The following is a 22,107-nucleotide window of genomic DNA, read 5'->3' on the forward strand; positions in this document are numbered from 1 at the left end:
GAGTGCTCTACCCCTGAACCACAACCCCAGCCCCTTAACTAGCTTTTTACATTTACAATATCTTTAAAATCTTTCCATTTTGGTACACATAGATCTGGTTACCTCACTACCCATTGTTACAATTTTTTTCACTAATGCCATTATGTTACACTGGGATCTAATCCAGGGTACCATGATACCTTTAGCCATCATTCTTTTTTTTTTTTTTAATTAAATCATTTATTTTGAGAAAATGTTAGATTGACATGCAAGCATAATAAATAATATAAATAGCTAGTGCTCCTTAGCCTGTTCTACTGATGGTAACTCTTGGTAAAGCTGCAGTATAGTGTTATAATCAGGATGTAGTTAAGTCAATCATGAGGATCTTCAGGTTGCCCTTTTATAGCCATACCCACTTTTCTTCTACCATCATCCCTCCCCCACTCCTGGCCACCAGTAAACTGTTTTCCATTTTATCTTTATAATTTTATCTTTTCAAGAATGCCAGATAGGGAGAGTGCAGTGGCACACACCTGTAATCCTAGCAGCTAGGGAGGCTGACACAGGAGAATTGTGAGTTCAAAGCCAGCCTCAGCAAAGGACGGGCGAGGTGCTAAGCAACTCAGTGAGACCCTGTCTCTAAATAAAATACAAAATAGGGCTGGGGATGTGGCTCGGTGGTCAACTGCCCCTGAGTTCAATCCCCTGTACCAAACAAGCAAATAAACAAACAAAAGAATGCCATATAGATGGAATAATGCAGTATGTAACAGGTTACCTTCTGGGATTCTTTATTCAGCATGATGGTATCAACATTCATCCAGGTTGTTGTATATGTCAATGAACATATTCTCCTTTTTTATTACTAAGTAGCATTCTATGGTGTGGATACAACACAGTTTAAGCACACACTGTTGATAAATAACTGGATTGTTTTCAGCTTTTGGCTGTTTATAAATAAATCTTCTATGATCATTCATGTATGAGTCTGTGTGTGAACATAAATTTTCATTTCTCTCAGCTAAATGCCCAGAAGTGATATTGCTGGATAGTATCCTATGATGTTTGCATGTTTAGTTTTATTTTTAAACTACCCAATTGTTTTCCAGGGTGGTTGTACCATTTTACATTCCCATAGCCCTGTATGAGATCCAATTTCTCTGCATTCTTGCCAGAATTTGGTATTGTCACTTCTTAAATTTAAGACATTCTAAGTTGTGTAGAGATAATCTCACATTTTTCAAAATTTGTGTTTTGCAAATGGCTACTATTAAACATCTTTCCACGTGCTTGTTTGCCATCTGTATATTCTCTTGAGTGAGATCTTTTTTACTTTTGTTGTATTAGGATTTTTTGCTTTACTGTTAAGTTATTGAGAGTTTTTATATATTTTAAATACTAATACTTTGTCAGTTATGTGGTTTGCAAATACCTTCTCCCAATCTGAGACTTGTCTTTTAATCCTTAATTTAACTGGGTCTTTCAAAGGCCAAGGTATTTCTGCACCCGCTGTAGCTGTGGCACCTTGGCTGCTGACTGTGCGGTTGGCGTGTGCTTGGTGCCCCACAGTGATCAGCGGGGCCAGCGGGGCCAGCTGGACCAGAGGCGGGGCGCGGTTCTCCCAAGCGCCCGCTTCCCCGCAGGTTCCATCACGGTCTGTTAGGCAGAGTGTCCCCGGCAGCACGGACCCGGTGCTCCAGGTCGCCCCCTACTTTCCCACCACTGGCTGTGAAGCTGCGCTGCGCTGCATGGTGGTGGAGGGGAACCTGAGGGGCGGGAAGAAAAGGTGTAAATGATGGAGAAGATGGAAGAAGAACACGAGAAAGGAAGAAAAAGGAGGTGGAAGAGGAAAATGTCATCAGAGGCTGCCAAGAAGCAAATTCTGAAGTTGCAGGAGCTTTAGGTCTGACAGAGAAGTACCTTTTTTTTTTTTTTTTTCCAGCTCAAGAAAGTTTCCATGAGGAAACTTGGATACAAAGGAAGCAGAGCACCATAAACACTGTGACTTCAGCTGTGTCCCAGCTGATGCTGACTATTCTTACCTGAACTCACCTCCTCTGCATGCAGGGAGTACTGGAGGGCACAAGCTGCCCAGGATAGCTGACAGCCAAACAGATGTTCCCACCCCAATTGCTTACATCCTGTATTCCTTGGGCTCAGCAGCTGCTTTTGCAGGGACCCCAGAGCATGGGCAAGTCTGGCAGTCTTGGTGGTGTCACTGGGGCTGCTCAGCACTCTCCTTGCCTTGGGCGAGGTGGCCTGCCAATGATTCTGACCAGTCTACAGTTCTGGTGAGCATGGCTGAGCAGCTCAGTTTTTCCTGATGCACAGTACCTATCTCAGCCACAGTCACAGACTATGTCCTGCTGGGTCACTTTCCTCCCCAGACAGGGTTTCTCTAGCCTTGTAGTACTCTATTCCTTGAAAAACAGATGGAACATATTAATACAAAACTGACTTTTCTAGTTTCTCCTTCCTGTGTCCCTATATCCCCAGGCTCTTCACCTGGCCCTGGACTCCTTACCTACCTCCAGCTCCCCATGCAGGTGTAACCAGCATACATGTTTGGACTTTGCACCTACCAAGTAACCTGGCCCTCAGCTCAGCTTCATCCAGCACAGCCAGAACCTCAATTATCTTTAATCTCAGCCCCCCAACACACACCATGGTTGTGGGTCCCCACTCTATGTGTCCCAGTCCCAGGTCATTAAGACCTACCTGGCATTAGGGAAAAAAAAAAAAGAGAAGAGAGAAAGGGAGAAGAGTGAATAAGCAAAGGTTTTTCATTTTAAGGATGAATACAATTAACTTTTTCTTTCTATTTCTCATTTGTTTCAAGTGTGTGAATAATTAGTCATTGAAGCATTTTATTTTTTTCATGGTTGCTTTACAATCTTGATCTGACAATTTTAACATCTCTGGGATGGCATCTATTATCTTTTTCAATCAGGTTGAGACCTTCCTGATTGTTTTCATAGTGATTTTTCTGTTGAAACCTGGATGCTCTTATATGGCTATGTGACTCTAGGGGTGTTTTTTTTTTTTTCTCTCTCTCTCTCTCAGTATATTGCTTTTTTAAGACAGTTAACCTAGAACCACATGTTGGAGGGGGGAGAATTTCATTCTGATAGATTATTAGATTAAGACATTTAAAAACAATTTTTATGGTAAAAATAAAATTTTGCATAACATATATTTTTTTAAGATGGAGTTTGCTAAGTTCTCAAACTCTAGATCCTCCTGCTTTTCTCTAACAAGTAGTTGGAATTATAGGCATGCACCATAAAAGTTTTAACCATTTGTAAGTGGGCAATTCTGAGGTATTAAATATATTCACAATGTAGTGCAAATATGAACACCTATCCATCTACAAACCTTTTTCCCAGAACTGAAACTCTGTACCCATTATGACTCCTTGTCCTCCCCTCACCCCACCATTTTACTGTTTGTATGCTCACCTAAGCAGAATCATACAATTTTTGTCCTTTTGTATCTAGCTTGTGTCGCTTAGGATGATGTCCTCAAAAGTTCTAAAAAAGACTATGTCCTGCCATATTGTAGCATATATCAGTATTTCATTCCTCTTTAAGATTGAATAATATTCCATTATGTGTATAAAACACATTTTATTTATTTTTGATCCATCAATGGATGTTTCGGCTGTTTCCATTTTTTTTTTGTATATTTTAAATAATGCTGCTGTAAACATTGGTATAAAAACCTGGTTGAGGCCTTGCATTCAATTCTTTTGAGGATACACTCACACATAGAATTGGTGGATCATAGGGTATCCTCTGTTTAATATTTTCCACAGTGGATACACCATTTTACATTCCCAACAGCAATGAATTAGGTTTTCAATTTTCCAACTTCCAGACCAATAATTGCTATTTTCCCACACCAATAATGTTATTATTTGTGTATATGTGTGTGTGTGTGTGTGTGTGTTTGCTGTTCTAGGAAAGTGCTCTGCTAAGATATACACTCTAGCTTCTTGTTATTATTTTTATATCTCCCCCAATGGATGTGAAGTGGAATTGATAGTGGTTTTGATTGCATTTCTCTTACAATCTGTAATATTATCTTTTCAATTGCTTATTAGAGCTTAATTAATTCTGTTTCAGCTAGTTCTCTAGGCTGAAACAAGGCTCTGGTTTGGAAGGAAAGCACCCCTCTCCATTGCCAAAAGGTGGCACCCCCTCACACATTTCAGAGGGGATACCTCTTGTTACTGACAGGCTGGTATTGGGGCTTCGCTGCCACTGTATGATGTTTAAGTCCTGATTTTCCATCAGGCGTCCTCTGATACCACACCATTTGAATGGTTAGGAGCATCTTAGTTATTGCCAGGTATCCCAGAAGTCCAGGTTCCGTTGTGGTCTCCTCCAACAATGTGGAGGTGGTGGTAGTTGTGATACTGATGACAGGATACTTGGCCTTTGCTGGCATGGCTATGGGTAGGACCCAGTTTCTTTTGTGGTGTTAAGACTGAAATAATGTGATATGCCTAAAACTGTTCTTCCTAGGATGCCTCTTTACTGGTTGGTTGGATAGAGACAGCTGATTTTTGTTGGGAGTTTTTCTTGTCTGTGCCTATTGGTTTTTCTGGGTTGCTGGCTGCTTCTGTTTCAATCTGGGATGTAAAAAAAACAAGAAGAAACTGCAGGGAACTTACCACCAACTCAGTCTCAAGGTTCCTAGCCAGTTTATCTTTTGTATGCCTCTCAGAGTCTTTTTGTGTTTGCTTTATATACTATCTAGCCTTTTAAATTGTACTTAGGAGGAAAAATAGGGAAAAAATAAATCCATTCCATTTCCTAAAAGCAAAAGAGGACCACATTGTTTTTAATGGCTAATATGTGTGTATACCATTTATTAATCAATGTCATTTTGATACATACTTAGGTTATTTCCATTAAAATAATGAGGAACCAGGCCCAGTGGCACATGTCTATAATCCCAGCACTCAGGAGGCTGAGGGTGGAGGGAGCACTTGAGCTTAGGAGGTCAAGACCAGCCTGGGCAATATGGTGAGACCCACCTCAAAATAAATGCAATACAATACAATACAATGATGAAGAAAGAAACATCCTTGTTCACTGTGGGGATGATGAAGTGGAGGAGCTGGGTTCTGGTTTCTTGTGTTAGTAATGCATAGCTTAAGATTACTAACTTGAATACTTGGGGAAATTAATATGTGCATTTTAATTCTTCATATTGCCAAAATATCATAAAAATGTTACACAAATTAAAACTCCCACCATAGAATAGAAGTACATCTGTTTTCCCACTGAGTCTTGACAAATTTTCTGCTCTTTGGTCTTCTGATTGACAATTGTTCTCTTAAATTGTTTTGATGTGCTTATTTTCCTTTCTCAATTGGATCCAAGTTGAGAATTCTGTTCTTTTTCTTGATGCCTGCAAGGACCCACGTGGTGCCATATACTAATGGTTGTTTTTGTTGACGGGTTTAGCAGTTCAAATAAAGGATTAGAGCTGACAATACAAAACTCTACTAGAGTTTGATGACTTCAAAACAAAACACAACATTGCAAGGTTTAAAGCAGGATTTTTCAAAGTGTGGATTAACCTGAATGAAAATCACAAAGGGGTACTAGGAAATCTAACATTATGTGCTGTGCCTCCTGATGGGATGGACTGAGGACATTTCACAACTTATACATAGCACACTTGTCAAAAATGTAGAAATGTAATCTAATAATGAGGGAGAAATCAGAAAGATTAAAAATGTGGTACATTCTAAAACAAAGAATAATGAATTGTCCTGGAATCTAAAAAAAATGTCAAAGTCATAAAACACAGGGAAAAAGTAGGAGGTACTCTTCCAGATTAAAAGAGGCTAAAGAGACAGGACCATTAAATATGTGTGATCCTTGATTGGATCCTAGATTGAAAACATAAGAAACTACAGTATGTCATTGGAACATTTAAGAAATTTTGGATATAGACAGATTTTAGACATATTCTTATATCAATAGTAAACTTCTTGGGTGTAATGGTATTTTTATAGTTTTATGAAAGGAGAATAATTTTATTTTAAGATGTAAAGGATGTCTGGCTGAAGAATTAGGAGTGAAGTGTCATTGCATCTGTGACTTTAAACATAATTAGAACAAAGAAAGCAAATGTGATAAACTCTTAACAATTGGTAATTGTGACATATTTGTCATTCATTGCTTTATTCTGGCAACTCTTTAGTAGATTTAAACATTTTCAGAATCAAAAAGCTGGCCCCACATCAGACCAAATCTAATGAATCTGTGTGGGAGATCAGAGTCCACAGGTATCTGCATTTCAAATAGAACTTGAGTTTATAATTAGAGCACTTCCCTAACAAGCTCAAAGTACTGGGTTCAATCCCCAGTACAAAAAAAAAAAAAAAAAAAAAAAAAAGAAAGATATAAAGAAAAAGTGTCTGGTCTGCTCTTATAGAACCTTGAAACTGCATCAGTTTTTATGCACACCACATTTTGTGTATGTACGGTGCTGGGAATCAAACCCAGAGCCTCATGAATGCTAAGCATGTCCCTTTCCCCTGAGCTACACCCATAACACAGGTTTATATTTCTTGATTTGAAATACAGAATGTACTTTTATTGAATCTCTATGTAAGGGTAGGAAAACATGCATTTTGGTTACCCAGTAGAATTTAATAACCTTGGAAAAATGGATTCAAAGTTAGACCTTATAAAGTTCAATAGTTCCTTCCATGATCCTTTTCAGTTTTCTCCATTTTCCTCAATTTTATTACCTTTACCTATTTTCATGCCAGTGGTTTTATAAGTTATGAAGAACATGGCAGTGAGTGCCTCCTTCCAAATTGCTTCAGGGATGCTGCCTACCTACAGGCAGAATCTATCCTCTCATTTCCTCCAGCAACTAAAGAATAAAAAAGAGATGAGTAGCAGCACTAACTACCACTCCTATCCTGCTTGAGGCAATTCTTTTCAAACACTAAAATTACAGATGTAGGAGCAGAAGGTATTATGCAGTTTCCTTACTAAATAATAAAGAACATTAATAAGTAATAATTAGATCCAAAACATATACATTAACAAACTTTTTATATATCAATAAATTACCAACATACTGTTGTGTGGCTATCGCTTAAAATCCACTGATGGACTTAAAGTAAGAATCTCAAGATAGCACACAAATGCTTCCCGAATGATGAGACTATATGGTATTTCATTAGGAAGATGTCACTACCAACAGAACATATTCATTAAAGGTTTTGCTATTGTTTTTCCATGTAGTACTGACAAATTTGCACCAATTCCATGCTTCCTTTGATGAATGTCAGCTCATAGCTGCTAGATGGGATTGTAACTGTCAGGTGAGGTTACTGAAGAGCAAGGCTAAATTGGATGGCTCATACAGGAAATGTGACTTTTTGCATTATTTGAGGTCTCACAGGTGCCAGGCTGGGTAAGAAGCATCTATAGTTGACTTTTAGAAGGCAATCTAATTTTAGATCCCTGGTAAAGAGAAACATTTATCTTTAATTTCAGAGTGTGAATGCTCTTTGTAGATCTGCAGAACGTTGTTAAAGCATATGCTTTGATCATTAATTCACTTATTACCTAATGTTCCTTATTATTTAGTAAGCACATACAAATGTGGTAAGCACAGCACTTATTAGGAATACATTGTGGGGTTACAGATATTGTAGATCTGAGTTTCTGACTACATTATTCTTTTTTATCTTGAAACTTCATCAGTGCTTGTAACCTAAAGGTTAGCCCTTTGATCATTTCCTCTTAAGAGACTTTGGAAAATCCTTCACAGTATCTAGTGGTAATGCTAGTCCTAAAGAAAATACTCCACAAATAGGTGTTAATCGCTGATTGATTTCAGCCCATGATCACTTGATTTTACCAAACTAAAACTCAAGTAAGACTAAGCAGTTGGTGCCCTTTCTGATTTAGTATTTTCCTCACTTCCTTAGATTTCAGGGTATTGTTTTTTTAGTAGTTTTTGAATGAGACAATAAGGTTCTCTGACCACCATCCTTCTCCAGAAATGTCTGGCATTACCTCAAATCTGGATTTGAATATTACAGACCATCACAAAGAATGAGAAGCAGCATCTTTAGACCAAGAGCCAGGTCCACTTTGTCATTTTGGTATTAATTTTTGTTACAGTTCCTGGCAATTTTCAAGTACATACATGATTTTTAAAAATTAAAATGTTATTTAGAGCCAGATCTCCTCTATAATATAGGAAATTGAATCAGTTGCTTCAGTAATTAGACTTTGTTTTCTGAATTAACGTGAAAACGTTCTCTTGAGTAGTCATGATGCACTCAGTAGGACTGTTTTAAACTTCAATGATCAAACATTTTTATTCTTAATAAGGGGCTTGTGTTCAGGCTAAATGAAAATCTTTGAGACTTAAGAAGCCATAAAGTTTAGATAAGCAGCAAGATTTGTATTGCTCTGAATTTCAGTTAATCAACATTTCACTACCCATAGGCAATTAAAACTCAAAGCCTTACAAAAAAAAAAAAAAAAAAAAGGAACCCAAACTTATTTGGTCCCAAAGTGGCATGGAATTGTATCTGCCAGAAGTATCATTAAAATTTCTGCTTACTTGGTTCTAAACCTCTACCCATGTGCCAAAGTTAATAATGACTTTATCAGGCTTTCCTTACACCACCTGTTATGTTAAAATCATTAGCATTATCTTGAAAAGACCAGAAGCAACAAGAGGCGAACAGAGTTGTTACTCGGAGACATCTGTAAATGGCAATAGAAATTTTTTTTATTTTCTTTTTGTCGCTCTGCAAAATGTACCGGCAAACCGGATTTTCTGGCATGTGCTGGGTGGCCGATATTTTCCCTAGCAGGGGTCTCACACTTTCAAGATCTAAATGGATGTTAAATGATGGGGTTAAACGCCTGGCGGCTCTTTACCATCAAATTAAATAGTGGTGAGAAGAGGCGGAATAACCTGATTCTCCTCCAGTCTACAGCACGGAGATGCCAGTCCCTCCGTTACCTCACCCCCGGCTGCGACCTCGGAGCGGGGACCGCGGGCGCCCGGCCGCGAGCTAACCGCGCGCCGCAGGCTTCCGCCTCCCGGGCGGGCCCCCGCTCCCCGGCCCGCCTCTGCGTCGGGGACGCGGAAACCCCGTAGGAGCAGGACGGGCGGGGAGCGGTGTTTGTCTCCTTGCTGCAATATTCTTCCGCCGCGAAGTAAAGAGTTCCAGCCCTCCTCTCGATCCTAGGATTTCCAGCGATCCTGCAAAGTCGAAAAACTATGAAATCTGTATTTTCTCATCGACTCGCTTAGGATTTCACCTGAGGTAATGACCTCAGGATCACAATTTTGCGGCTACCGATGAGAGACAAGTAAATTCCTCCGCAAGAAACGGGTTCCGGCCACGAGCCTATAAAAAACCGGTGGCGGGGTGCTGCTGTCTTTTCAGTCGGGCGCTGAGTGGTTCTTCGGATCATGTCTGGTGGCTCCGCGGATTATAACAGGTATGGCGCCTTTCCGGTGGTGGTGTTGAATACTGAAGGTTACGTAGCGTCAGAGATTGTAGTGGATGGCTTGGAGGCACGAAACTCCAGGTACATCGACGTTTCCTTGGGGTACTATGCCCCTATGTGCCCTTCGAGAAGCTTCCATGATGGGTTGGGCCCCGAGATGCGGGTAGAGAGAGCGAGGGCCCGGAAACGGAGTGTGAAGGGGGTCTTTTCTGACAAACGCATTAGAGGAAAGTGGCTGCTTCCCCTCCCAGTGCAGCAAGGTATACATTTAGTTTTAAAGCCCTCGTTCTGTGTAGTGTAACCCAGTCCCAAAGCTTTATTTGCCGCCAACGGCCCGAGTTGGGGGTCCTAGGCTGTAGCTGAGGGCGGTGGGTCGCTGCGGCGCGCACCCCGTGGCCCGAAGGCAGTGGGGCCTGGGCCTGCAGCTGAAGCGCCGGCGAACCGTTGGCATAGCCCTTTGCAGGCCCCTTCGCCGGCGTCAATCACCCCGGCTTGCGCAGAGTTAGGGGCGGAGCTCCTCGCGTGAAGCTCTCGCGAGACCCTCCGCTGCCGAAACGGGAGCATTTGGCGCTCTGGCCTAAGGGGAAGGGGGCTGATTAGTATTTGTGGGCCTGCTTTTACAGTTGTCCACAGCCCTGAACCTTGGGGAAGGCCCACGGTTCCTAATGCGCCCTGCAGCATCTGCTTCGTTTGCTCTTTTAAGACTACACGTGTAGGGAGGGCATTGACAAAGTTTGAAAAGGTTAAGGTGGCTTGGGAAAGGGATGTTGCCTAACTGCGGTGTTCTTGTCATCAGAGAACATGGAGGCCCAGAGGGAATGGACCCCGATGGTGTCATCGAGGTAAGAAATGGGTGTGGATTTTTGAAGGTCTTGAAAGGTGAGTGTCTTCATCTTACTTAATTGTTTTGTAATTTTTTTTAACTTAACAGAGCAACTGGAATGAGATTGTTGATAACTTTGATGATATGAATTTAAAGGAGTCTCTTCTTCGGGGCATCTATGCTTATGGTTTTGAGAAGCCTTCAGCTATTCAACAGAGAGCTATTATTCCCTGTATTAAAGGTAAAAGAAAACTCTTGGCATTTAAAAAGAATTCACTGTTCTACCTTGATGTGGACCATAAAAAAGGGAAAAGTAACCTCTGGGGGACTACTAGCACCTATTTGTATTCCTTAAAAGTGAAATGATGGCAAACATCTTTCGGGACTGACCTGAAATGAAGAAAATACTCATTGCTGATCACTTGAATATGGGGCATAATTCATGTTCCAACTGGAATACATGGTGTGAAGTAGAAGTGACGATTTGATGTGGGATCGGTAAATATGTATCCTACTTTTTTTAGGGTATGATGTGATTGCTCAAGCTCAGTCAGGTACTGGCAAGACAGCCACATTTGCTATTTCCATCCTGCAACAGTTGGAGATTGAGTTCAAGGAGACCCAAGCACTAGTATTGGCCCCCACCAGAGAACTGGCTCAACAGGTATTGATAGTGTAGTTCAAAAAAACTGCTTGCGTGTTGCATAGGTTTCAGGTTTCACAACTGTCAAGAATTTAAAACAGCTTAAATTGGTCCTTTCAGAGCCCTCCTTTTTAAATTGTCCATGCATGCAGGGAGTTTTTGTTCAAAGTTAAGCAGGAAATGTGTGTGTAGGTATGTTTTACTAGGGTTGTATACCAAAAGATTGTGAATCCAAAGCTTTCTGTTTAGGGTGAACTAGATTTGTACCTGTTTTTTAATTTGAATGCAGTTGTGCAACATGAAAACTGCAGTGACATGTTACCATTTGACTGTCTCAGTAGTTTGTGATGCATCTGTTGCATGCTATGTTTTCAAAGCTCACTGCTGTATTGGCTTTGAAGTAAACCTTTCTAATAAAGCTGTAGGTTTTATTAAGGTTAAGGCACCATACCCTGTGGGAGAAATCAATATTTGCCCAAGCTGTAATTACATTCATTACTTGATTCACTGTTTACACCTTACACAGTGAAGAATAATGTAGGAAATGTTACTTAATTACTTGATATCTGGGTCAGCAGGATCCAACTTATGACAGGGCACAAGACAGACAGAAAAGAATTGTACCTTGAAGTAGTTAGGTCAATCTGCATTTTAAGCTTGGAAGTAGTTCTGTGCTATGCATGCATACAAGCTGTTGACAGACCAAAAACTTGCCATTATGCTTTGGAAGTTAGTCACGGTATATACTTTTACAGGACAATAATTAATTTTTAAAATTTTTTTAGATCCAAAAGGTGATTCTGGCACTTGGAGACTATATGGGAGCAACTTGTCATGCCTGCATTGGTGGAACAAATGTTCGAAATGAAATGCAAAAACTGCAGGCTGAAGCACCACATATTGTTGTTGGCACACCAGGGAGAGTGTTTGATATGTTAAACAGAAGATATCTTTGTAAGTATTATCTTAATATGGTTTATTTTTACTATTAGACTCAAATTCATTAATGGAGAGATGATACAATATGACTTTGTTATTAACAGCTCCAAAATGGATCAAAATGTTTGTTTTGGATGAAGCAGATGAAATGTTGAGCCGAGGGTTTAAGGATCAAATCTATGAGATTTTCCAAAAATTAAATACAAGTATTCAGGTAAGCTTTATTTCACTCTTCAGAGGTTTTGTTTAAGGCAGGTACAGTTACAATATAACTGAAGTGTTTTATTGTCGTTCCCCCTGCTTAAAGCATTTGATACATTACTATCTCTGTCTAGTTCATTCCATGATAAGACAAGAGACGCTTGGTGTCAAACATTTGTTTTTTTTTTTGTTGTTGTTCTTTTTGTGCTATCTATTTCCGTGACAACATTTTTTTCCCTCTCTAAGGTTGTGTTGCTTTCTGCCACAATGCCAACAGATGTGTTGGAAGTGACCAAAAAATTTATGAGAGATCCAATTCGAATTCTGGTGAAGAAGGAAGAATTGACCCTTGAAGGAATCAAACAGTTTTACATTAATGTTGAAAGAGAGGTAATTTTGTCTATTGTTACGAGAGATTTTTACCTTCTTGTATAAGCACTGTGCTAAAATTGCAGAAGCTAGGATCATATCTTGGTTTTTGCAATAATGCTAGCAGAGTACACACAAGAAGAAAATTAACTGCACTGGATCCTAAAAAGACTGGGGTGGACCTCTTTCTTAATGTCCAGTGTCCTTTGTCTTAAGATTTGGTGCAACATATATTACACAGACTTATGGAAAGAATTTCTAACGAACAGTAGAAATCTAAGTTTGTTTTTTTCTTCTTTAAAATGCTTTAGGAGTGGAAGTTGGACACACTTTGTGACTTGTACGAGACACTGACCATTACGCAGGCTGTGATTTTTCTCAATACAAGGCGCAAAGTGGACTGGCTCACTGAAAAAATGCATGCCAGGGACTTCACAGTTTCTGCTCTGGTAAGAAATGTTCTTAGTAATCTAAACATTGAATATTCATTTTTAAGCAGGATTCAGACTACAATATAGCTGTTAAGTGCTGTGTTGTCGTTCCCCCTGCTCAAAATAAAGTTGTTTCTTACCTATACCTGTCTGCTATACCCCTATAGCAGCCAGGGACGCTTGGTCTCATACACGTTCATAAAATTAAATGTTGACCTGACTGGTGATTCTTGAATTAAGGTTTTTTTCATTTGCAGCATGGTGACATGGACCAGAAAGAGAGAGATGTTATCATGAGGGAATTCCGATCAGGGTCAAGCCGAGTTCTGATCACTACTGACTTGTTGGTAAGTATATATGTACTTTGCTGTTTTTTAAGTAATATACCAAGAGTTAATATATTTGGGAAGGTTTTTTTAATAGCCTTTACCAGATTGGGCTGTTTGGGAGAAAAATAAAAGACCACGCTCCACAGTGGGCTATACCGCTTTGTATAGTTCATTACTATTTTGTGGCCTACATTATATAGGCATCTCCCAGTGTTTTTGAATAGGACTCTGAAATATACACTGTTTTATTTCAGGCTCGTGGGATTGATGTGCAACAAGTGTCTTTGGTTATAAACTATGATCTACCTACCAATCGTGAAAACTATATTCACAGGTGAGAACATCTTGACTTTGTATATTGGTGAAATAAATTCATATTTCTTTTTTTATATGAAAGGCACTGTCATCAGGGAATAGTCAGTAAAGATAGTAACAGATGTAATTTACATTGTACTTGGGAAGATTGGTCAGAACAAAGTGGGAAAACTTGTACTCTTTGGCCCAGTTTGTGCACATACAATACTGAACAGGTTGCTTTAGATCTGTTGGTTGTCTTAGCGTATGTTTGAGCTTTATTTTTAGTGATGCTCTTTGTCCATGTGCTTTTTCTTGGTGATTCTATAATTGGGATTTTTCTTGGTGTCGCCTGGTAGCAATTTGAGTGATCCCTGGTTTAGTTATAGTGGCTTTATCCCTAAATAAATTGAATTGTACTTTGTTATATGATGTAAAAAAAGACTTTTTAAAAAATACAGGAGTCCATAGCAGCAGTTGATGACGAGATGGCGCTCAGAAACGGCGTTGACGTAATTTAGGACGTGGAATCATAAGCGAAACAGCACACTGTTTGAATAAAGAGCGAGTCGGTATTTATATTTGTTTTTCTTTTGTCATGATTATTTGATATTTTAAGTTGCTCCAGCCAAGGCATTTTGTATGTTAGCATTTGTTAGGGAGCATTAGGTGGTTGTATTGTCTGGTTTCTATAGGAAGGTAGAGAGCTGTTTTGGAGGTAAACACGTTTGAGTAATTTTGAGTATAACGTGTGAAACTGAGCAAAAAAAAAAAAGCAGTGATAAGTTTGGGTTACCATACCAAAATTAGTTTTCCCACTGGAAAAAAAGTTGTGAGTTTTAGAAAATAGTTAACCTTGCAGCATTTGTATTTACAGTTTACAGTTCCAGAAGTGCGTCGAAATGGATTACATAACTGTTCTCTTTGTTTTATTCCTGGTGTTTACATCTGTCCCAGGCTGACAACTGCTCTTGGCTGGCCCACTTAGGTATGGGCTTTAATTTCACTACCCCAAACACAATACTTGTCATCTGCTTTATAATAATGCTCAAGACGCCTGATAAAATCTCATTTTGCAGCCAGACAAGCCTTGAATCCTTTTGGCACTAACTGCAAAGGAAGATTTTTTTCTCTAGATATTGATTTAGCAGCTAGTGCTCCAATTAGAAGCACGATAACCTTGATAAGTAAACAGCAGCTGATGGTTAACAAGTGGATCCTCATGTTCAGTAGTTCATAAAAGTATGCAAGAAGTAATTTTCTGATTGCTGGTTTCTTTCTCTTATACAGAATTGGCAGAGGGGGTCGATTTGGGAGGAAAGGTGTGGCTATAAACTTTGTTACTGAAGAAGACAAGAGGATTCTTCGTGACATTGAGACTTTCTACAATACTACAGTGGAGGAAATGCCCATGAATGTGGCTGACCTTATTTAATTCCTGGGATGAGATATATTTGAATGCAGTGCTCGCTGTTGCTGAATAGGCGATCACAACGTGCATTGTGCTTCTTTGGGAATATTTGAATCTTGTCTCAATGCTCATAACGGATCAGAAATACAGATTTTGATAGCAAAGCGACATTAGTCGTGAGCTCTTGTGAGGAAAGTCATCGGCTTTATCCTCTTTAGAGTTAGACTGTTGGGGTGGGTATAAAAGATGGGGTCTGTAAAATCTTTCTTTCTTAGAAATTTATTTCCTAGTTCTGTAGAAATGGTTGTATTAGATGTTCTCTATCATTTAATAATATACTTGTGGACTAAAAGATATAAGTGCTGTATAAAATCAGCCAATTATGTTAAACTAGCATATCTGCCTTTATTGTGTTTGTCATTAGCCTGAATAGAAAGGCCTTTAAAGTTGATTTTTTTTTTTAGAAAGCATTTGAATGCATTTTGTTTGGTATTGTATTTATTCAATAAAGTATTTAATTAGTGCTAAGTGTGAACTGGACCCTGTTGCTAAGCCCCAGCAAGCAATCATATCCTAGGTAGGGTGAAACCCCCAGTAAAATTGCCATATTGCACATGTCTTAATGAAGTTTGAATGTTAAATAAATTGTATATTCACTTTAAAGATGCTCTGGCCATTTTATTTTCTCTCAAAACCTTTTATTTACAAAAGTCATTTTATTCACTTTATTGACTTTAACAGTTCTGAGTTAATTGCTGCATCAGGGTTGCACACAGGCCAATCAATTGCAGGTGTTCATCAGCGCCATCTGCTAAGCATTTATCAACTTCCTACAAGAAATAATTTTTAAAAAGTTGGTAAACAATATCTTCAGATAAATAATCTAGGGTAATCATGGTATGTACTCACCGCAAGCTTTTCTGTAATGATGGACTTCTGTTTGTCAGAAAGGTTATCATTTTCTACAACCACATCATGGAGTTGATTTATAAGTTGAGTGGCTGCATGACCCTCATCTATCAATTCCTGTGTAACAGAAAAAATTGTTACGGTAAGATCACTTAAATTTTACCCCAAGTTTGGTAACTGGTTTTACCTTCACTACAGCTTCCAGTTTATCAAAGGAGCCACTCTGACATGCAGCAAATATTCCATCAATTGCCTCAGCTGGTATGACCTAAAAGGTATAAAAAAAAGATCATTTCAGTATAGATTTCATACTTAGAATAGTGAGGTGGCCTATGTGTGCAAAAGGAGTTATCCTCATCTTCCCAACTGATGAACTCTTGTGAAGAAGAAACTTGGAACAAGAACAGCAGTACTCTGTCTGGTCAGTGGGTGAGTGAGGGTACCCACCCTTTTCCTGATCCTTAAGGGCCTCAGGGAAAGCAGTTTTCTGAAAAATGGGAATGATGTTTTGAATGTAACCACTGAGGTGAGTTTTGATAATGATTTCGAGAATGTTGAAATATACCTTTTGTTTAAAGTTTTGCCCTGTATCCATGGATTTACCCTACTGCAGATGGAAAATATTTGAAAAGTTTGCATGTGCCCTGAATTTCCCTAAACAATATAAAAACTAGCACAAAGAAAGGTGAATACAATTGATTACATGTGAACATTACATAATTTGCATAAAGGATTTGAATGAACTTTCTTGGATTTTTTGTGGGGGAAGGGCTGTTCTGGACTCAATCCCCCACAGATATTAAGGGATAACAGGGTGCTTTAACAGAATACCTAATGTGCCTAATGCTATACCTTTTATACTTAAAAATCGAATAATGTACTTGATGAACTGAAAAATCAGGGTTACCTCCTCTAGTATCCTGGTACCCAGTTTATTCCCATATTACATATTCTAGTGTACATAATAGCACCATAAATATCTGGGCAAAATTTTCAAACAGCCACAAATAAAACAACTATAATGAATTTATCTAGTTTCTTACCCCAGCAATGTCTGTGATCACTTTTTCCATGACTTCCTTTCCACCTGTTAATCGAGTAGCACTTTGAAGAAATGTAATGGCTTTCCTTAAGTCTCCCTCTGATACTTTAACTAGATAAGCTATTCCCTGAAAAGAAAATAGGGGGGTGAAAATAGGGGGGTTTTTTAATTTTTTTTTTTTTTTTGTGTGTGTGTGTATGTGTGTAGTGGGGATTCAATCAAGAGGCTCTTCATCCCTGAGCTCCATCTCCAGCTCTTTTTCATTGTTTGAGATAGGGTCTCGCAAAGTTGCCCAGACTGGCTGGCTTTGAAGTTGAGATCCTCCTGCCTCAGCCTCCCTAGTTGGTGGGAATAAACTATGATGACCAGTTAGAGCCTTTTGATTTTAATGAAATCCATATTTATCCTATTTCCTGGATCACAGAAAATAAGCAAAGGAAATTCAAATTATGGTTGAGTTCTGAGTAAGGACCTTATCACTTGAAGTGTATTATTAGACTATTTGTTGCAGTATTTGTCTTGTATATGTGACCTCAGTTTTGGGTGTCTGAAAGAAATTAGCTTAAATAGTTTAACAGTAGTAAACCTTTAACTCCTAGACATTCCAACTGTTGCTCATCTAGCTTCAGTTTGCCTGAAAAATATAGTAGGGTCACAGTGATAAATTTCTTTCCAGACCTCTTCATGGACATTCATCAAAGGAATTACTTACCTCATTACTAATTTTGACATTTTCCTTCTCAGCAATGTCTAGTAATCGCTGCTGTTGAGTTTTATCTGATAAAGGCTTGAAGCGGAATTTTGAACATCTAGAGGTCAAGGGTTCAATTATTCTACAAAAGAATGAGAGGAAAAAAAAAAACCACTTATTAAGAACAAATCAAGATGGAATGTTAATGCAGTCTTTAAATCAAAATAAAATTGTCTTACAAGTGGTATCAACAACTATATTTGAAGTGATATGCTGATTACTCTGATCCATTACATGTATATATGCAGAAAAATGTCACGTTAGCCTATAAATATGTTCACTTTCTACGTGTCAATTAAAAAAATAGACTGGCCAGGCATGATGGTGCATGCCTGTAATCCCAGAGGCTGGGGGGTGGGGGGGGCTGAGACAGGAGGATCACTGGTTCAAAGCCAGCCTAAGCAACCTCAAAACCTCGAGGCACTAAGCAACTCAGTGAGACCCTGTCTCTTGAGTGTCCCTGAGTTCAATCCCCAGTACCAAAATAAATAAGACTGCCTAGCATCTACAGGGAAACATACATACCTACTAATATAGTTACAGATGAGACAGAAACGTGTGGTTTTAGACTCTTTCTCCATAGTTCGTCTTAAAGCTGCCTGAGCAGCTGAGGTCATGGAATCAGCTTCATCCAAAATTACAATCTTAAAAGGAGGACATGGCTTCCCACTAAATTGGAGAAACACATAGGAATCAGATTTTAGCATGTATTGTTTTTAACAGCTTTGCTGATATATACATACAGTTCACCCAATTAAAGTATACAATGTTTTTTAGTATATGGTAGTCCCCAGTGGATGTCTGAAATTGGAGTATTAGTCCATACACACCATGTTTTTTTCCCCTATACTTACATAGCTATGGTGAAGTTTAATAGGCATAAGAGATCAGTAGTATTTAGCAACACATTTCTTTCCAGACCTCTTTATGGGTATTCATGAGGCCAGCCAATAAAATGAAATAATTTTATCAAATCATCAATATATATTTAGTGATTGCCAGCATCACTCTTTTTGTGTTTGGAGGGTATTACGTGTTACTTGAACACAAATTCCATGATATTGTGACAGTTCTGATAACCAAGATGGCGACTGAGTGACTAATAGGTGGAATGCACATACAGCGTGGACATGACATGCTGTATAAAGGAATGAATGATTCATGTACCAGGCAGGACAGAATTGAGATTTCATCACACACACTACTTGATGGCTTGTAGTTTGAAAATTGTTTATTTCTAGAATTTTCCGTGTAATATTTTCAGATCACAATTGACCACAGGTAACTCAAATTACAGAAAGTCAAAACAGTGTGCAGTGGGGGCATTACCATGTTCACGAATTGTACAACCATTACCACAGTCTAAATTTACAATATTTTTTACACCCAAAGAAATCTTGTATCCATTAGGAGTCACTCTTATCGTCCCCCAAATCTGCCAGCTCTAGGCAATCACTATTATACTTTCTGAACTATTTATCCATTAATCATTTAAATATTTGGGTTTCCATGTTTTGGTTATTAGGAATAATGTTATGGATTTTATTCACATTTTTTTTATGGGTTATGTACCTGGGGTAGAACTGCTGGGTCACATGATAATTCTGCTTAACTTTTAGAAGAACTGCCAAACTGTTTTCCAAGAGACTTTATTTTACATTCCATCTAGCAATGTATGAAGTTTATAATTTCTCCACATCTTTGTCAACAACTTATTCTCAATTTAGAATAATTTTAGCCAGGTAGTAGGTATAAAGTAGGATTTCATCATGGTTTTGATTTTTATTTGCTTAATGATGTTGAAGAGCATTGTTTTCACATTTTTAAAAAATATTTATTTACTTGCAGATGAAAACACAATATATTTATTTTTATGTGGTGCTGAGGCTCGAACCCAGTGCCTCACACATGCAAGGCAAGCACTTTACCACCGGGCCCCGGCTCCAGCTCCAGCCCCAGCCCCAGCCCCACCCCCTGTTTTCACATCTTAAAGGCCATTTGTATAGCTTTTTTTTTTTTTTTAATTGAGAAATGTGTATTTGGATTCCTTTACCCATTTTTTAGTTGGGTTATTACTGTTATTTGGCATTGTGAACTGAACTAAGAGCTATATTCTGTTTTTTTAATTTTGTTTTGAGATGAAGGTCCTGCCAAGTTGCTTAGGCTGGCCTCAAACCAGTAATCTCCCTGCCTCATGATCCTGAGTTGTGCTGGGCTATTATTGAGTTTTAAGAATTCTTTATCTATATTAGTCATTTATTAGAGATATAGTTGAAAGAAAAAAAAATTAGTCATTCACTTTCTACAAATTTTAAAGTGTTCTGATGTAAAATTTAACTCTGCCACCTAAGCTCTGTGTGCTTCAGGCATGACAGTCATATTTTAATTACCAATAGTGTTTCTTTTCACTCTAAAACTATCCCAGTTTCAAAGAAATTTTGTGGTAACTCAAGCTATGAAATATACACTAAACTAAAGAGTTTATCTGACAAGGGAGGTAACTTGTTTTCTAACATAATTATAAAAGTTAAAGAAGCTCAAAATTTGGCAGGACATTTATTGTCTTAGTCCATTTTGTGTTGCTACAAAAAAGCAAAACCCTGGGCAATTTATAAAGAAAATACATTTATTTCTGTCAGTTCTGGAGGCTAGGAAGCCCACAATTGAGGGACTGTATGTATCTGTTGAGGGCTGTCTTGTTATAACATGGCAGAAAGCATCAAATGGCAAGACAGAGGCTGCTTACGCGATCTCGCTTCCTCTTATAAAGCCACTGATGTCATCATGGGAGCCCTGCCCTCTCATCTATTCTCCTAATTATCTCCCAACATTTCACCTCCAAGTACCATTAACATTAGAATTTGAAGATTGTTTCAACATATAAACTTTTGTGTGGCATATGCAGACCACAGCCTACATTTAAAACAAATAAAATTACATGCCATGGAGAAGGGAAGGCAAGTTTACTTACTCTGAACGACTTCCTGACACAGTTAATTGAGCAAAATTTTTCACCTTCTCTCGAACTACTTGTATTCCACGTTCATCAGATGCATTTAACTCAAGAACTCTTAATCGAAACAGTTCAGGCCTATTTAAATATGAAACAAATATACAATAAATATGAAATATTAACACTGCAAATAAATATGAACATAAATATGTTCATAAATATGAACACTGTAGACCATTCAAGTAACCTAGGCCTATCACATTTTAACATTTGAACATTGAAATAGTTTAAAATCCACCTAGTATACAAAATACATAGAAGGTATGTGAGCAAGTCTGTGTTCTTTCTTTTGCAGAGTCATGTAGTTAACAAGTTAGCTTTATTCATGCATTAAAAAAAAAACGCTACATAAGAAAATATGTAAAATTTTAGTCCTCTTGATATAGTATAATAATTATTTTGCCATGTTATAAGAACCAATGTAACCTTGGGCGTGGTGGCACATGCAGCTTGGGAGGCTAAGGCAGAAGGATCAAGAGTTAATAAAGCCAGCCTCACCAAAAGTGAGGTGCTAAACAACTCAGTGAGACTCTGTTTCTAAATAAAATTCAAAATAGGGCTGGGGATATGGCTCAGTGGTCAAGTGCCCCAGAGTTTAATCCCCGGTACCGAGGGAAAAAAAAAAAAGAACCATTGTAAATGTTATTTAATGGTTATATAATAATTCCTTACTGGATTTACTTAACATACTTAACTGTTAGAATTCTTGATACTTGAGCACTTTTCAAATCATTTCCAGAATGTAGCTTATTATAAGGAAAGTCACTGGATTAAAACATGAACAGGTTTTTTTTTTCCCTCTGTGTGTGTGTGTGTGTGTGTGTGTGTGTGTAGCTTGAAATCAAACCCAGGGCCTTGTACATGCTGGATAAGTGTTCTACCATTGAACTATATACACCCTCAGCCTTAACATGAACAGTTGCCCCCGACCCCAGTACTGGGGACTGAACTCAGGACCTGGTGCATGCTAGGCAAGTACTCTCCACTGAGCTACCTCCCTAGCTCTGGCATGAACAGTTAGATGAGTTTTTAAAAAATTACTAACAGTAGTATACGCTTACTACGGAGAAATCAAAAGAAAATAAAAATACCTGGCATGCCCCATCAAACCACTGGTCTGAAACTACCCTCTAGTCTTTTCTCTATATATATTTTAAATTAAAAAAACAAAACAAAACAACAACAACAAAAACAAGACTGGCTAGAGGTATAGCTCAGTGGTAGAGTGTGTACTTAGCATGTATGAAGAACTGAGCTCAATCTTAAACACCACCCCTGCATCCCACAAGAGATTTAGTTTTGTTTTTATTTTTCCCAATTGAAGCACCAAGTAACACAGTGAGACCCTGTCTTTAAACAAAATACAAAATAGGGCTCGGGATGTGGCTCAGTGGTTGAATGTCCCTGAGTTCAATTCCCAGTATCAAAAAAAAAAAAAAAAAAAAAAAAAAAAAA

General features: G+C 38.4%; 2 protein-coding genes and 5 non-coding genes across 11 annotated transcripts in view; 6 read left to right on the top strand and 1 right to left on the bottom strand.

The window, feature by feature from the left end:
- Positions 1-9,138: 9,138 nt before the first annotated feature.
- On the top strand, positions 9,139-15,600 carry Eif4a2 (eukaryotic translation initiation factor 4A2). 4 transcript variants are annotated; one of them, XR_001505052.2, is made up of 12 exons: positions 9,375-9,488; positions 10,294-10,339; positions 10,429-10,561; positions 10,845-10,984; positions 11,749-11,917; positions 12,007-12,116; positions 12,350-12,493; positions 12,784-12,921; positions 13,161-13,250; positions 13,487-13,566; positions 13,988-14,098; positions 14,817-15,600. XR_001505052.2 is itself a non-coding variant. In XM_015499967.2 (11 exons), the coding sequence occupies exons 1-11, from the start codon at positions 9,460-9,462 to the stop codon at positions 14,959-14,961; spliced, it is 1,224 nt and encodes a 407-aa protein (XP_015355453.1). In that variant the 5' UTR covers positions 9,139-9,459; the 3' UTR covers positions 14,962-15,600. The 4 variants fall into 4 exon arrangements, 2 of the variants coding, with proteins under 2 accessions (XP_015355453.1, XP_015355454.1); XR_001505053.2 differs by having other exon boundaries at positions 13,988-14,094; XM_015499967.2 differs by lacking the exon at positions 13,988-14,098 and having other exon boundaries at positions 9,139-9,488.
- Positions 10,676-10,744, top strand: LOC125617129. The gene has a single exon (XR_007348001.1). It is a non-coding gene; the product is annotated as a small nucleolar RNA SNORD2 (small nucleolar RNA).
- On the top strand, positions 12,152-12,278 carry LOC125617125. The gene has a single exon (XR_007347997.1). It is a non-coding gene; the product is annotated as a small nucleolar RNA SNORA63 (small nucleolar RNA).
- Positions 12,525-12,704, top strand: LOC125617128. The gene has a single exon (XR_007348000.1). It is a non-coding gene; the product is annotated as a small nucleolar RNA SNORA81 (small nucleolar RNA).
- Positions 12,966-13,097, top strand: LOC125617124. The gene has a single exon (XR_007347996.1). It is a non-coding gene; the product is annotated as a small nucleolar RNA SNORA63 (small nucleolar RNA).
- On the top strand, positions 13,287-13,426 carry LOC125617126. Its single transcript, XR_007347998.1, has one exon. It is a non-coding gene; the product is annotated as a small nucleolar RNA SNORA4 (small nucleolar RNA).
- A 35-nt stretch (positions 15,601-15,635) lies between the features above and the next one.
- Rfc4 (replication factor C subunit 4) overlaps positions 15,636-22,107 on the bottom strand; it is a 15,912-nt gene continuing 9,440 nt past the window's right edge. Inside the window, exons 5-11 of one of the 2 annotated variants that reach the window (XM_015499969.2) lie at positions 20,611-20,730; positions 18,165-18,308; positions 17,601-17,721; positions 16,890-17,015; positions 16,034-16,114; positions 15,847-15,963; positions 15,636-15,767 (exon numbers count right to left, since the gene is read on the bottom strand). In XM_015499969.2, the coding sequence (XP_015355455.1) occupies positions 15,672-15,767; positions 15,847-15,963; positions 16,034-16,114; positions 16,890-17,015; positions 17,601-17,721; positions 18,165-18,308; positions 20,611-20,730 (805 nt within the window). In that variant the 3' untranslated portion in view covers positions 15,636-15,671. The remainder of the gene's footprint in view (positions 15,768-15,846; positions 15,964-16,033; positions 16,115-16,889; positions 17,016-17,600; positions 17,722-18,164; positions 18,309-20,610; positions 20,731-22,107) is intronic. The other variant, XM_048804041.1, reaches the window with a different exon arrangement.

The sequence above is a fragment of the Marmota marmota genome, unplaced genomic scaffold (genome assembly GCF_001458135.2).
Source record: "Marmota marmota marmota unplaced genomic scaffold, marMar, whole genome shotgun sequence".
NCBI classification, from domain to species: Eukaryota; Metazoa; Chordata; class Mammalia; order Rodentia; family Sciuridae; genus Marmota; species Marmota marmota.